The following is a 14930-nucleotide window of genomic DNA, read 5'->3' as shown; positions in this document are numbered from 1 at the left end:
ATGCAACCCGAGCGGCGGTTCTGCATGATGGTTGTCGCCCAAAAAGGCAGCCTCTGCGGTGTTAAATGGCCTGGTGCAGCCCCTGTCACACCGAGTTTCCAAAAGGTTCACAACAAGTGTAAATGAGGCACACCTTTCCCCCTTGTCGTTTATGCCTCGTTCGTCGCCAATATTTGGACGGGGCGTAAATAGCCCCTTGCGGCTGAGAATTAAGCGTTCGGGCTTTTTCTGCAGCACCGCGATTGGGCTGCTACGAAAGCAAGCAATTTCCGCAACGGCGGGTCCACGCACGGCTGAAGACGAAAATGGTTGAGCCGCATGGAGTTGCGCGTTGGCTCGATCGAAGCAAATGGAGCCCTGCCGTGAGGGGACCCGGTATATAACCCAAGGAGGGAGCCAAGCTTCGACGTCTTCTTCCATCCACCAGACCGTTTCTTTGGCAAGAAAGCCGTCATCTGCTGCGGTGGATCTGTCACTCTTTTACTTCGTCATTCGTTGTTAACTCGTTAGTCACTCATTCACTAACCATGTCGTCGTTCGTTCGTTACACCGCGGCTCTCCTACCCGCCGTTGCACTTGGTGCTACCTTGGCCATTCCTGACGACAACCGAATGGTTCAACAAGATGGCCTTATTCGCTATCCCGTGATCCCCAAGCAGGGGGTCCCAATCTTTGGCAAACACTCCAACTTCACCAAGAGACAGTTCGATACCGGCAGCCTTGCTCAGCGTTCCGGAACCCTCTACACCATCGAGGTTACCCTCGGCACCCCCGGCCAAACGGTCCCTGTCCAGTTCGACACCGGCTCATCCGAGCTTTGGGTGAATCCCGTTTGTTCCAAGTCCACTACCCCCGACTTTTGCAAGGCCCAGCCACGCTTCACCCAGTCTTCCACCTTGGTGGACCTTGGCGTGCAGGGTCATGTCATCTACGGAACCGGCTACACTGATTTTGAGTACGTAGCTGACTACGTCGGCATTGGATGTACGTTTCACATTTCCGTTTCACATTTTCGTGTCTTGGTATGATCAGGTTTGGGTGATGGTGTGAACTAACACTAGATGCCTCCAGCGGCCAGGATTACACAGCAGATCTTCGGCGTGGCGTACGACAGTGCTCACGCCGTCGTCGGCCTCATGGGCGCCGGGCCTTCGCTCGAAGGGTGGGAGAACGGTTATCCCCTGGTTGTTGACTCCCTTGCCCAGCAGGGACTCACCAATAGCAGAGCCTTCAGCATGGACCTGAGGGGATTCGACAGCGCACGAGGTAAATTTGCCACCCCTATGACGTTGCCCCCTGTTCTAGCATAACTAAACGACCACTTCAACCAAACAGGATCGGTAATCTTTGGCGGCATCGACACCAAGAAGTACTCGGGCAGCCTCGTCAAGCGTCCCGTCATCCCCGCCGCGCAGTCGCCCGACGGCCTCACTCGGTTCTGGGTCTACGCCAACGGCATCTCGGTCAACCAGCCGGACGGTAACGTGGTAACCGTTTACAGCACCCCAGCCGGCGGGAAGGGTCAGCCGTTCTTGCTGGACAGCGGATACACACTCAGCGCCCTGCCCGCGCCCATCATGCAAAACCTCGTTGCGGCCTTCCCGTCTGCTCAGTACGTCGCAGACGCCGACATGTACGTGGTCGACTGCCTGGATCCCGGCCAGGGTGGCTCTCTCGACTTCACCTTTGGCGACAAGGTTATCAACGTGCGGTACTATGACTTTATCTGGCACGTTCCGGACTCTGACCTCTGCGTCTTGGGTGCCTTTACCGATGGTGAGTGTGGCCAGTGATGATGGGAGATGATGCAAGACCAAACGCTGATGTTAGTGGCAACAGACTTCCCGGTGCTTGGTGATACGTTCCTCCGTGCTGCGTACGTCGTCTATGACTGGGACAACCGCATGATCCACCTGGGCCAGTCCGACGACTGCGGCTCGGAGCTCGTCGCCATCGGTAGCGGACCTGATGCTGTCCCGTCTATTGTTGGTAAATGCGGCCAGACGACGCCAACTTCGACATCAACGGCTGAGACTTCCACGGCCACCTCGTCGGTGGAGTCGACTTCGACGACCGAGCCTGAGACATCCACGACTGCTGCTCCTGAGACAACCTCGACCACTACCAGCGAGTCGTCGACCGAGTCAGCTACGGAGACTGCGACGGAGACTGCGACGGAGACTTCCACGGAGAGTGCCACGGAGACTGCCACTGAGTCGTCGACTGTTGTTTCAGAGTCCTCAACCGCCTCAGACTCCAGCTCTTCCACCGACACCGAGTCATCCACCGCGGTGGCCACATCGACCAGCGGCCCCGAGCCATCCACCACCGAAGCCCCCTCCTCCTCCAGCCCAGTCACATCCACGACCCCCGGCTCCACCACCACCACCACGATCTCCTCCTCCACCATTTCCCGCAGCACCATAACCACCACCACCTCCACCACCTACACCATCACCTCCTGCCCGCCCACCGTGACCAACTGCCCGCTGCACCACGTCACAACCGAAATCATCACAGCCACCACCGCCATCTGCCCCGAGACAACAGGCACCTACACCATCCACCAAACCCAGCCCTGCGGCGGCTCCGGCTCCGGCTCCTCATCATCAACCTGCCCGCCGCCGCACACCCTGACCGTGACGGTCTCGCCGCTGCCGCCCGCGCAGCGCACCACGGCGCACAACGTGCCGGGCTGCACGCCGGGGGCGGCCGGGCCGAGCGTCTGCGTGCAGTGCGGCCCCGGAGGCGGTAATGGCGGTGCTAAGGCCACGACGCTGGTGGCGGCGCTGCCGACCGCGGGGTGTGTTGGCTGTCCGGTGGTCGGCGGTGGGAACGGGACCGTTATCACTGCTGGCGTGGCGAGGCCGACCGTGACGGGTGGGGTTGTTACTGGGGGTGCGGGTAGTGTTGTTGCGGGAGTTTGGGGGGTGGTTGGGGTTGTAGCGGTGATTGGGGTGCTGGGAATGTGAGGTTGTTGTGTTGTTGTATCGTTGTTGTCGGCAACAGGATGTAATGATGTTTTGTTTCGCTTCAGGGGGAAGTTTTGGTCTTGGATTAACCGCAACGGTCGTAGTTGATAAAAGGGCTTAAAGTGTCCGCTCCTGCCTTTCTTGCCGCTTCTTCGCCTTCCTTGCCTCCTTGTGCGACATTGGTCGGGGTGATACCGCCTCCGCAGGCACCGCGGGCTCCTCCTCCAGCTTTTCCAGTACCCAACATATACTGGGCGGGTCAATGGGGTCGATCCGAGTACTGGCGATGATCTTCTGGTCAAACATTCTCGGGTATGCCCCGAGCATCCGAGCCACCCCCTTGCCGTTTTCAGTCCCCAGAAGAGCAAAAAAGTCCGCCTCGCCGGGTCGGAGGGTCAGAGGGCCCGGGGTGGCCCGGGGGCGCTGGGAGTGGACCTTCACCACCACGGCGGTTGTGACCCGGTTGACGACGTTGAAACGAACAATCGCCAGCAGGGCGGTCATGCCGCAACGAGGAGCCGAATTGTGACCCCCCCCCGCGTTCATAGCCGCCATGGTGCGGAAACAACTTGCCGCCATTATATCGCTCCAGTGCAGCCGATTCTCGCCCATGGCGTCGTCTTTGGCAAGGTTTACCCAGCACAAAACGGCCGAGCCCCCCCTGTGGACATAATTTAGGTAGGGCCCGACACGATCGCCTTCAAACGACACGTTAAAAACGTATACACCGTGATATCCTTCGAGGGGGAGCCCGGCTTCCTCAAGAAACTGTTGTTGGTTTGCCCCTAGGGGCACGGGATCAGCGTCATATAGGTCGGTATTGTAACTCCAGGGCGGCTTGCTGATTTCGGGAGGTGCGGTGTAGAGGTTTTCTCGGGCGCCAGCCATCATTTCACTGTATACGGCTTTACCCTTGGCCTCAAGGGACACAAAGTCAACCGCTGAAGAAGTCATCGTCGGCAAAACTGGTGAAACCAGACACAACAATCGCGGCAACCATTCAAATCACCAAAGACGGACAACTCGTTCATCCCCGTACCCAGGCCACGAGATCCTATAGTTCCTAAGTGTAGCTCCTTCCTTCTACATCGACGCTGCTTTCCCACCTGCGTGACATGGTACTATCTAAGAACGTCGGCTTTGCTCTTCCTTCCGAGAGTTTGGAAACCTAGTTAGTAACCAACATCATTTCGACTCGAGAACAAGTTAATTATCAGAAACCAACGTGTAGGATGCTTCTACGGGGTCAGTGATTCTCTCAATGTGGTGGCGGGACAACCGCTCGACTCCGCCGGTCCTTCAATGTCTGTCACTCGACATCACAGCGGGCCTCACCCTACCCTGAGCCCTAGCGCTCATCGTGCCTTCCCCTTGAGGAACGAGAAAGGGCGACACACATCCCATCATCATTTCTCTCTCGAGTTCTCCCATCGAGCCAGGCAACCAGACATCATCGCCATCGCACGCTAGTTCATCCCTGAAGTCACTAGCAAGATCTGACCCTGTCGAAACGAGCCTCGTCCACTCGGCCCACCACCAAGCGCCGGAAGACCATCATCGATTCCAGTAGTCGAAGATGAACCTTCACGACATGGGTTCGAAACCTATTCAGACTCAAATATGCAGAGTCAGTGGCCAGCGAAGAGTCAGGGTCCAAAGATGTTGCGGGCGCCGGTATTCCGGGCTCACCTTTCCAGACCACCCTGCTCCATACCCCTGCGTGGGCCTAACCCACGCAGTGGCATCGCCCCCTATTTTTTTTTCCACAACACACACACCACACAATATAGTCAGACATTACGATCCTGGTCTTTCTGTGTGTTCCCACAGAGGACGACGAAGAATCCACAGGGTCTGAGAGCGAGATAGGTGCTGATAACGTGACGGATGACGAGGAGCTCATATTCGCTCAAGCCCCCCAACACGACGACGACGGCGACGACGACAATATCACGAGATTCGACACTCGTATCTTGCACCTCATTCGGTGCATGTCGGCGTGGTACCACCGGGTGGGATCGGTGGACGACTTGGTCGAGTTGGGTGATGAGCGGCCCATGGCCGCACACGCATTCCAAACACTCACCGTCGACCAGGTCAGCTTCGATGCTCTTTGCAACAACATCCTCGAATCCAATCCCACACAGATAAAGATAAAGAGAGCAGGGGCACGCGGTACCAAAACCCCAATTGCATGAAGCCAGAGGAGGATGGCAGAGACTTCAGATAGGCCGGAGACGAGCGGCGTTGTAGCGCATGCTACAAGTGGTTGAGGAGGCAGGGTGGCCTGGAAAGGCCGGTGGATTTGGTCACCGAATCCAAGAAAGGAAGCAACTGGCGGGATGGAGAGTGTGCGGATGGAAAATGCGTGCGCTTGCCAAAAGACCGGGGGGTCGGTTTAAAAGCACGCACGTCGCATGCCGGGCATCACCGTTTAGCCCCGACACCTTTTCCCCCCAACGGTGTATTATATTATATATATGCGCAGCCACGAGGGCGAGGAGAGGCCGGTAGAGATTCCGGTACACCTCCAGACTATCTCCTTTTCTCTTTTCTCTTTTCTTTGCTAGGTTATAAACACGATCCTTGGACCTACAAATGTATCATTCTCTTCGAAAGATAATTTAGAAATTCAAGTCTCAAAGGATCGAAAAAAAAAACAAAAAAAGAAAAAGAGGTATAACCCGAATATCTATGTTAGATGACAGTAAACAAACACACATGATACGGAGGTCACGTGCATGAAATGGTTGACACAGCTTATCTGGGAATGAATCATGATAATGCCCAAGGATGCTGAGGTTAGGTACTTGCCACACCGTGCACGGGGATGCCCGCTTGGTGGCGAACTCGATACTTGGCAATTATATTTTATAAGAGCAACTGGTTCGTGTGTTGCGAGGAGAGCTTGTGCCAACCTCCATCGTGACGAGAAAGGCTGGAAGGGAGCCTAGGTAGGGTAAGTACGTACGCATCCATAGCATCACGGTCACTCGGTTAACGAGACATCAAGCGGTTCCGGCGCAAGGCTGCACCGCTGTGGCCTAGTTTGATCAAGGATAATGCTTGAACCGGGATTAGTCACTCGCTGATTCAGTGCGCACTGTGGTATCAAAGGACTTGAACCTCTGACGCGTCGAACTGCTGCATCCTCCTCCCAACATTGAAGCTTCCTGTTCCTACCACTTCTCCTTCGGCAGACAACCGCCACATCTTCACTCAAGTTCACTACTCACTTCAATAAACCTTTATAAACAACCGGGCAATCCGTAGAGCAGGCGAAGTTTTCGCGCGAAATGGCAAAACGACGCCGAAACCGAGCTGCCAGGCAACAATCTAGCCGCAAAAACGATGTGCAACAACCCGAAATCGAAAACAAGCAGCCCTCTAGAGTCCCGCGGCACGAACTGCATCATATCCTTCGCTCCCAACTTGAATGGCGTCACCGAGAAACAATAGTCCGGTATTCAGTCAGGTTCCAAGGGCCTCCCCGTGTTTCCCTCGACAATATATCTAGTATGCGGATGTGCGGGATTGAGAGCTGCTGCAACAAGTCGATGCCTATCTATATCCTGCTTAACAACTGGAATGTGATCTCGCATCAGCACTTGGATCTACTATTCGTGGTGCTCCACAACTACCTTTACAACATATGGTATGCATCCGGGGCATGTGTCGTCGTTCCTCCGTCCTCCCCTCCCCTGTGCCCGCCCGTATCCTTAGCTCTTACTAAGCCGGCCAAACATCCCACCCACCATAGAGGAAGTTTGCGAATACGTCATAGGTTTCGGCCGTACCGAAGCGAGATTGACTGGGGGCAGTTTATCGCTCAAGTGATAGCCATCCCTTTTCCCCCAGCATCTCTCGCCACTGAATCTCCCGACGAGGTAGCACATTTCGCAGCGACATTGAGCCGTGCTATCTGCGCCCATACCGAAGCCACCCAGCACAAGATCGGCGACCGTTTCCATGGCGCAACGCCCCTCAACGAGATGCTGGAGCTAGCGAAGGAGATCGGTATCTACGACTGGGAGATGGTCCACGAACAGAGATATCTTGTGCTGCAGCCACTTTTCCGAGCCGTAGCCGTTGTGCTCTGGGGCGGCGGGGCTTACACGGTTTCGGCCCTGTCATCACCCATTTCGGAAATGCGTGTTTTACTCGTCCTTACGGGGGTCGAGGAGGGTTTGAGTGCGCCAATCACGTTGGATAGCATCACAGATGAGATCATCGCCCACCACCAGACTGATGACTCCGTCAAAGTCGTGGAAACTAGTCTCGATACGGCGGTCCATTTTGTCATGAAACTGGAGGAGCGCGAGCTGGCTGCTTTCGGACCAAGACCGGATCTCTCGGAACCCTACTGGGGCACCCGGCGTACTAGCCTCATGAGCGAGGAAGCACTTTCGCTCTTGGCGCAAGAGCACGGATGGCAGGGAACCGATGTGCCAACAGGCCCAAGCTCAAGTTGGGTCGACACTGAGATACATCGGGAATGGACCGGAGAGGGCGCGAGATTTGATTATGTGGGGGCCCGGTCGTGGGAGGAAATATGCCGCAAAAGGGCCAGCGGCGTCGAGCGAGGCGAGAACTCATACACCTAATGTCTTCGAGCCTGCTGCTTGGGACGGACGAGTGCTCTTGTTGGGCCTTGTCGGGAGAAGTCTTCTGTCACGTCATTGGAGAAGGGGTTAACGTTCCAGAGGAGTTGCGGGAATAGCCCTCTTTTTCCTTTTTCCTTTTTCTTTTTCCTTTTGTTGTTCTTTCATATATATTCTTCTAATCTGTTGCTTTTGATACTCTTCTTGTTTTTTATATATATATCCTTCTTTTCCTTTTTTATATCCTTCAACATATCATTGCAATAAAACGAGCGTACTCTTTGGTTAACCTCAAGTCAAATGTAATGTTTCGAAGTTGGTAATTGTGCCGTAGGGTCATATAGAAATAGCGTTTTACATCGCTTAAAGAACTCTGGACATACCTCACTCCACCGTTGCAAAGTACTAATCTGAGAACTTGCTTCCATAATGATATCCAGACTCGATCGGGGACATCATATGCGCGGTGGTTGAGAAGAAAGTTTATTATCCCCTCTATTAGTTAGGAATGCGAGATTCGCTCAACCCATCAACTCAACACCGTTTCGTATCGCTCCCACCACAGCAGATGTCTGAATCGCCTCGTTTGCCCCACTCGATACCCTGTGCTCAACCTCGGCAAGCTTCTCCAGCCAGGTGATCATGACCTGCGGCTTCACTTCCAACTTGGTCAGCTCTTCTGACAATGCTGTGATGATGTCTGCGAGCGCCAGCCCCTGGGCCACCTTGAGTGTGTTGACGGTCGACAGGCATGATGTGACGTCACTCGTGCTCAACAATGTGCCGAGAATCTTCTTGATGGCATCGGGCGGCGGCGCGGCGACGCAGTTGTAGATGGTCTGTGTTGTGATGGTTTCGCGGATGATGTCCTTCTCTGGTATCTTGGGAGCATCGCGGGGTTGTAAAGGTGTGCCTGTCACCCCATTAGCATGATATGGGATCAATTGGGAGTGTGAATCATACTTGACGCGTGGCAAGCCTGTAACACATTCAGCGCCCGACGCATGTCGCCTTTGCTCAACCGCACCAGGGCCTCGGTCGCCTCGGGAATGATCTTGACGGTCTCCTCCTCGATCACCTTATCCACCAAAACCCGGATATCTTGTTCCTTGAGGGGGCTGAAACGGAATCGCGTACACCGTGACAGCAGGGCGGGGCTGAGTTTGTGGGAGTAGTTGGCGATGATGCAAAACCGAGTGTTGGCAGTGTATTTTTCCATGATTCGGCGGAGAGCCATCTGTGCCGTGTTTGTCATTGCGTCGGCTTCGTCGAGGATGATGAGCTTGAACCCCGCGATACCGGTCCGCGACGCCGAGGCGCCCATTGTGAATATTTGCTTGGTTGAGGCAAAAGTCTTGATCTGCTCGCGCACGACATCGATACCGCGGTCATCGGAGGCGTTGAGTTCCAGCACCATCTGCCGCATGTTCTCCGAGCCATAGATACGGCGGGCGAGGGCGAGAATCGTCGAGGTCTTGCCAGTGCCAGGGGGGCCGTAGAGGAGGAGGTGGGGTAATCGGTTCGAGTCGACGAACTTGTTGATGGTTGCGAGAATGTCTTGGTGGCCCGATACGTCCGCGAGGGATACTGGGCGATATTTCTCAACCCTTTGCCATCCTAAGTCAGTACAAGCGCGTGACATCGACTTCGCAGCATACTAACCATGGCAGGCTGTCCTCGGCCTCAACGGGGAGGTTTGCGGCGCTGCGCTTGCCTTTGGATGCGCCGTCGGAAGAGAATTTGATGTCTTTAGATGCGGGGACATCCACGTCCATCTCATCTTCGAAGTCGGACATTTTGGCGGTTCTGGCGATCTTTGGGGTTGGTTTTCGAAACTGGGCGGCTGGTGATGGAGAGGTCGCGTCGTGGAGGAGACGTTAATGTGGCTGCAGGGAAACGCGGTTGACGCGTCTAGATCCGCGAACAATTAAACTTGCGCCACATAGTTACCATCACCCAATGCCAATGCAGATGCAGCCACATAAACAGGCCTTGGCAGTGCCGTTTTCGGTTCCAACTTACCTTACCTCACCAAGTTTATCTCCCACATGTGCGTTAAAGTTCCAAACACCCCTGGAATCCAGATTGCCTGTTTGGATCACAAAGTCGGAACGTGGTCTTGGAAAACGAGGCGTCAACTCAACATCCCGCAAATCAGCGTGATGCTGTCGGACGTGGCAACCTGGAAGGATGCGTCTGCGGTGCGGCGTGGCGGCTCCACAAACTTGCTGCTGACTTCCATTTCTCGATTTCTTGCGTGCGGCTTGGCAACCTAACTCGGGCACAAGTCACTGCACGTACAAAGCATAGATTACCAATTACTACCTAGAGATGACTTGAATACCACTATCTTGGACAGAGGGTCCCCATAACGGTTGTAACCTTTCTCCAGACTGTTAACCCGACCCGGTGATATGACTGCGCCGAGCCCCGAGGGCAGCGGCCGGAAACTTTCTTGACCGTCTCGGCCGAACCGGATTTGCGATCCAATCTGTTCCATCATACCCTAGTTGCCCTAGTGTAGTTGCCATGTCAGCCGAAAAAATAGAATGCGATGGGGGTTCCCGGGCTGTGTGTCAGCACAAGACATGCATGGACTAGCAGGGTGGCTCATATTTTGGCGAGTGGTAAACAGCGCCATGATCCTCAGCAGGGGAAGTTGACATAAAAGTCAACCTCCCGGCCACGCATTTCTTGGGCGCTTTCATCTTCTAACTGTCTCACTATCTCACCGTCTCATCACCTCCCATTCCTACTGTTGCCCTGCTAGAATGACTGTCCTCAAGGAAAAGCCCATCATCGTGGCGGCGGCCTTCCCTGCCTCTGGCCATACGGCAGGGCTCATGCGGATTTCGGAATACCTCATCGAAAAAGGCCATGAGCTATACTTCATCACCAGGGCCGACTTCAAGGCCTCCACCGACAAAATAGGTGCTCATTTTGTCGAAAACCCGTGGGCCTGGGAGGAAGTATTTGCTTCGAGGCCGCCTGACTTCGACGAGATGTGGAACTTCAAGAACATCTTTGCCAACTCAACTCCGCTCGCCCATCGCGCGCTCAAGGACACGCTTGAGCAAGTTCGCAGGAACCACCCTGAACGCGACGTCGTTATACTCCATGAGAGTTTCTCTGGCGGCCTCGGTCCTTTTCTGTACGGCGCACCCCTGCCAAAGGGGTATACCGTTCTGCCCAAAGTCATCAACTTCCACACGAGCGTCTACCTTCCCGGTGACGCCAGCTTCCCGCCTTTCGGCCCTGGACTGCCCTATGACCCCACCCCCGAAAATCTAGCCCTCTGGCAGTCCATCTCGGACGCAATGAAGCCAGCGATGGGGGAACTCAACGAGCATTACAACACGCTTTACAAATCCCTCGGCGCCACCCAAGCCATCACGACACCCATTTTAAGCCGCGCCATGGGCTTTGGCGACGTAACCCTGCTAGCCACCTCCGCAACTCTGGAGTATCCCGTCCAGGACCCCAAGCTGCGCTTCATCGGCGGGTTTCCCATAAAGCCCCTCGGCCCCCACTTCGTCCCCCCCTCCTGGTGGCCCACTCTCACCGCCAACGCCGCCCTTCCCGCCGACTCCCCAGACAAGAAGAAGGTCGTCTTCGTCAGCCAGGGCACCGTGCACCGCAAGCCCACGGAGCTGATCCTGCCCACCATCACCGCGCTCGCGGAACGCAAGGACCTGCTCGTGATTGCGACGCTCGGGGATCGGGGCGCGGAGTTGGAGGGCGCGACGCAGGCGGCACTCCCGGCCAACGCGATCGTGGTGGACTACCTGGAGTACGACGCGGTGCTGCCGCACACGGACGTGTTCGTGTCCAACGCCGGGTACGGCGGCTTCATGCAGGGCGTCATGAACGGCGTGCCCATGGTGCTGGCCGGCACCATGGCCGACAAGGCCGAGGTGTCCGCCCGCGCCGAGTGGGCCGGCGTCGCCGTCAACCTGCGCTCCCAGGAGCCCGCCCCGGACGCCATCCGCGCCGCCGTGGATAAAGTGCTGGCCGACGCCCGGTTCAAGGAGACGGTGGTCAGGCTGCAGAAGGAAAACCAGGACCTGGACGCGTTTGGCAAGATAGACGAGATTCTAGAGGAGTTGACCGGGGGCTGTTAATGCGGTTGAGTGTTGTTGCAAACTAGAGAACGCGTTAGAACTAGAATATTATCATCACTTTTTCCAAACTCCTACCTTCAAGGCGGAACAAGGTAGTTGATTGATGGGTTGTTGTTGATAGGCATCGTTCGCCTCCTGAACAGTTGCTTTCTCCTACTCTAGTTTTTTGCCGTTGAACTACTTCCTCGTGATCGGGCCGGGGCAGATTGGAATTTGTTTGACTTCTAATCCCCTAATCATGTAAAGACTGGGGACATTGAGTGACCTTCCCAATTTGAGCTCACCTTGGTGTTGCCAAACTTTGCGTCCTGATGTTTAAGGAGGTCTGCCGCATGGGTACCTAGTAATAGTATAAGCCCTTCTCCCACCAGGTTTAATTACCCCTTAGTTTTTGTTTTGATAGGTTTTAACAAGGTAGCTGTTGTTCACGGTTGGCGAGTGGCGAAATGATGGCATTCTGGTGGTCTGGAGACGTCATCGTTCAATACAAGCTTGCTTTAATAACCCACTCCCGGTTTTCTGGTAGGTATGTTCAAACCCCAATCTTACATTCATCATCGGTTTTAATTCGATGGCCTGCCAGTTACCTAGGAGGCACATTCGCCTGGGGACGGCTCCGTCAATGATAAGAAGCCTCAGACCAGTGACCGTACTATCCATTGCATACTTGAATGGCCCTTTTGCGAGACGATCCTTTTCGGCAACTCGGCGGCGCTTCCCTGGGGCTGTTCCGAAGATGCAGGAGATCAAGGTACACTCACATCCACAGCGTACGGCGCAGATAGGGTGTTGATCATTCGTTAGAACACCATTGCCGAGAACTTTGCCGGCCCAGCCTCAAAGCTGGGCTCTCACCAATTCAAATTGGATGATTGCCCGGACCTCTCGGGAAAAGTAGCCGTCATCACCGGGGGCAGCGAAGGCATCGGCTTTGGGGTTGCGTACACCCTGTTAAAGCACAACATCGCTAAGATATACATTCTTTCTGTATCCAAGGAAGTCGTCGAGGGCGCCAAAGACGCCGTGGCCAAGGAACTGGGCCAAGACAAGGCCGATCGGACCGTTTGGATGCAATGTGATCTCAGCGACTGGCCTCGTGTTAAACAGGTGGCCGAGGCCATCAATCACGATACGGACCGGCTCGACATCCTCGTCAACAACGCTGCACGGGGTATCATGACGGCCGAGTTGACTTCGTATGGCGTCGATCGGCACATGGCCGTTAATCACATGGGCCACGTCATCTTAACGAGCCATCTGTTGCCGCTGATGAAAGAGACTGCGAAACAAGGCAGCGTTGTCCGCATCAGCAACCAAGCTAGCAACATGCACACCAAAGTACCCAGCGACATCAAGTTCGCCAGCCTCGACGAGATCAACAAGGACCTGGGGCCGAATGAGCAGTACGGGCGGAGCAAGCTGGCAGCGATCTTATACGCGCGGTATTTCGACCGCAAAGTGACCAGGAACGGGCACCCGAACGTGCTGATGAACGCTACGCACCCTGGGTTTGTGAGTTCCAAGCAGAGCAGGACGGACATATTTGAGGCGTAGGTGGCCGTGGTTCTCCACAATCTTGCAAGCGGTCTGCTAATGTCCACTTCACAGGTTTCCACTTGGCGGTTGGGCTATGTCCCATGGCCTTGAACCGTTCAAGAAAGACCAGTTTGAGGGCGCCGTCCCCACGGTCTATGGCGTGACCATGACGGACAAATCGGGCCAGTACATCTGCGCACCCGCCATTCCGGAGGCGGGGAGCGAGCTGTCGCAAAGCGAGGAATTGGCTGACGCCCTGATGGAACTGACAAGGAAAGTGGTCAGAGACAAGGTGCGGAGCGAGCCGGCCGGGAAGGGGTCTCCTTTTGATGACCTCGTGCTGCACTAAACCAGCAGCTTTGCTCGATGGCTAAAAGAGGTCAACATGCCTCAAAACGAGTATTCCAGGGGAGTTTGGGCTCTGGCGTATTGCTGCGAAGCCAACTTGGCCGAGTATCCTCTGTGGCCGTCAACAAAAAAAGAAAAGGAAGAAAAAAAGAAGAAGACAAAAAGAAAAAAGGCTGAACTCGGGAAAGTGGGAAGTCAAGGAGGAAAGAAGTAAAATGAACGAGCGAAAACAGAGTCAAACGAAAGAAATCGAGAAAAATGAAGCAAATGGAGCAAAATACAGTTTCTTTCGGCTTCCGGGTGGCTGTTCGTCAAGGGGTCAGTCGACATCTGCATTTGGAGTTGGGCATATCGGGATCCAGGGATGTCTGACCGCCTCAACGAGTGGGGGGCTTTTCTGCAGGGCACGGGATGCTGATGTCCAACCGACTGCCGACTGAAGGCAAAGGAAAAAACCGTCGACATCGGATGTGACTAAACGAGTAGAGAAAACTGCAACAAACCAATGGTTTGGCGGTCAGTCGCCCGTTTCATTTCGCCCATGGCGGGGATGGATGGCGGCCAACAAGAGGAAGTTCACGGAATCGCTGGTGGGGAGCGGGGGCTGTAGTTCCTTGGCGGGAGGTGGGGGTCTCACAACAGAGGCCTGGTAAGTCTATTAGGGTGGTGTCACGGTCATGGCCGCATGAAGGGCCATGGGAATGCGTGGGGAGCATTCCCAGCCAGTCGCTAAGATAATCAATTAGATAGGGATCACGATTAAGGCAGGCTTGGCATCGTGATCCAGTCGTACGGATCACCAGGATCGAGACGTGATCCAGGTGAGCCAACACCAAGGATCACTTAGAGAAGATGGTGATCCAGATAGTATATAGTCACTCGTTCTGGAGAGCTCTGGGAGTTCTCCAGTTAGCAATCACAACTACAGTTCGCTACAAGCTCACAAGCCTACTGTTGAGACAAGTCTATTGTTGTGCACCATTTGGCTGCACCGAACCTAAGCATCCTCGAGAGATTACCTTCAACGAAGCTGAACCCTAACAGGATAGGATCCTGGACAGGTTCGTCACAGTAGGCTTGTGAGCTTGTAGCGAACTGTAGTTGTGATTGCTAACTGGAGAACTCCCAGAGCTCTCCAGAACGAGTGACTATATACTATCTAGGTTCCTATGGATATGCCTTCACAGCAGTATATCCGTGGTGGATGTACTTGCTATGGCCCATATCCTCTCTATCCCTGGATATGGCCTTCTTGGCACCGATCCAGATCGCCGTGCGTCCTAACCCTGATGATTGGTCCGGGCGCCTTCTGGGCGCTTCCCCTGGTCCGCATGTATGCGGCCCAATCCGTG

The 14930-nt window shown here is 54.9% G+C and overlaps 6 protein-coding genes across 6 annotated transcripts; 4 read left to right on the top strand and 2 right to left on the bottom strand.

Moving 5' to 3' along the window:
* Nucleotides 1–110: 110 nt before the first annotated feature.
* F5144DRAFT_537907 (aspartic peptidase domain-containing protein) lies at nt 111–2972 on the top strand (the record flags this gene model as incomplete). The annotated part of the gene is made up of 4 exons (XM_066787088.1): nt 111–984; nt 1072–1266; nt 1336–1776; nt 1840–2972. The coding sequence occupies exons 1-4, from the start codon at nt 528–530 to the stop codon at nt 2970–2972; spliced, it is 2226 nt and encodes a 741-aa protein (XP_066639277.1). The 5' UTR covers nt 111–527.
* F5144DRAFT_655860 (uncharacterized protein) lies at nt 2933–3926 on the bottom strand (the record flags this gene model as incomplete). Its single annotated transcript, XM_066793142.1, has 1 exon — nt 2933–3926. The coding sequence occupies one exon, from the start codon at nt 3924–3926 to the stop codon at nt 3090–3092; it is 837 nt and encodes a 278-aa protein (XP_066639276.1). The 3' UTR covers nt 2933–3089.
* Nucleotides 3927–6124: 2198 nt separating this feature from the next.
* F5144DRAFT_332992 (uncharacterized protein) lies at nt 6125–7896 on the top strand. The gene has a single exon (XM_066784138.1). It carries the CDS (start codon nt 6269–6271, stop codon nt 7574–7576), a length of 1308 nt encoding a protein of 435 aa, XP_066639275.1. The 5' UTR covers nt 6125–6268; the 3' UTR covers nt 7577–7896.
* On the bottom strand, nt 7836–9487 carry F5144DRAFT_333021 (P-loop containing nucleoside triphosphate hydrolase protein). The gene is made up of 3 exons (XM_066784139.1): nt 9236–9487; nt 8537–9180; nt 7836–8486 (listed from the first exon to the last, which is right to left on the bottom strand). The coding sequence occupies exons 1-3, from the start codon at nt 9367–9369 to the stop codon at nt 8095–8097; spliced, it is 1170 nt and encodes a 389-aa protein (XP_066639274.1). The 5' UTR covers nt 9370–9487; the 3' UTR covers nt 7836–8094.
* A 610-nt stretch (nt 9488–10097) lies between these two features.
* F5144DRAFT_332989 (uncharacterized protein) lies at nt 10098–11745 on the top strand. The gene has a single exon (XM_066784137.1). The coding sequence runs from the start codon at nt 10345–10347 to the stop codon at nt 11692–11694; it is 1350 nt and encodes a 449-aa protein (XP_066639273.1). The 5' UTR covers nt 10098–10344; the 3' UTR covers nt 11695–11745.
* Nucleotides 11746–12430: 685 nt separating this feature from the next.
* On the top strand, nt 12431–13764 carry F5144DRAFT_655856 (uncharacterized protein; the record flags this gene model as incomplete). The annotated part of the gene is made up of 3 exons (XM_066793141.1): nt 12431–12445; nt 12499–13244; nt 13303–13764. 3 exons carry the CDS (start codon nt 12431–12433, stop codon nt 13577–13579), a joined length of 1038 nt encoding a protein of 345 aa, XP_066639272.1. The 3' UTR covers nt 13580–13764.
* Nucleotides 13765–14930: the final 1166 nt, after the last annotated feature.

This window comes from Chaetomium tenue, assembly GCF_020726465.1.
Source record: "Chaetomium tenue strain MPI-SDFR-AT-0079 chromosome Unknown F5144scaffold_6, whole genome shotgun sequence".
Taxonomy (NCBI): Eukaryota; Fungi; Ascomycota; class Sordariomycetes; order Sordariales; family Chaetomiaceae; genus Chaetomium; species Chaetomium tenue.
Note: the sequence above shows the minus strand (reverse complement) of the source record. Positions and strands in the feature narration are given on the sequence as shown.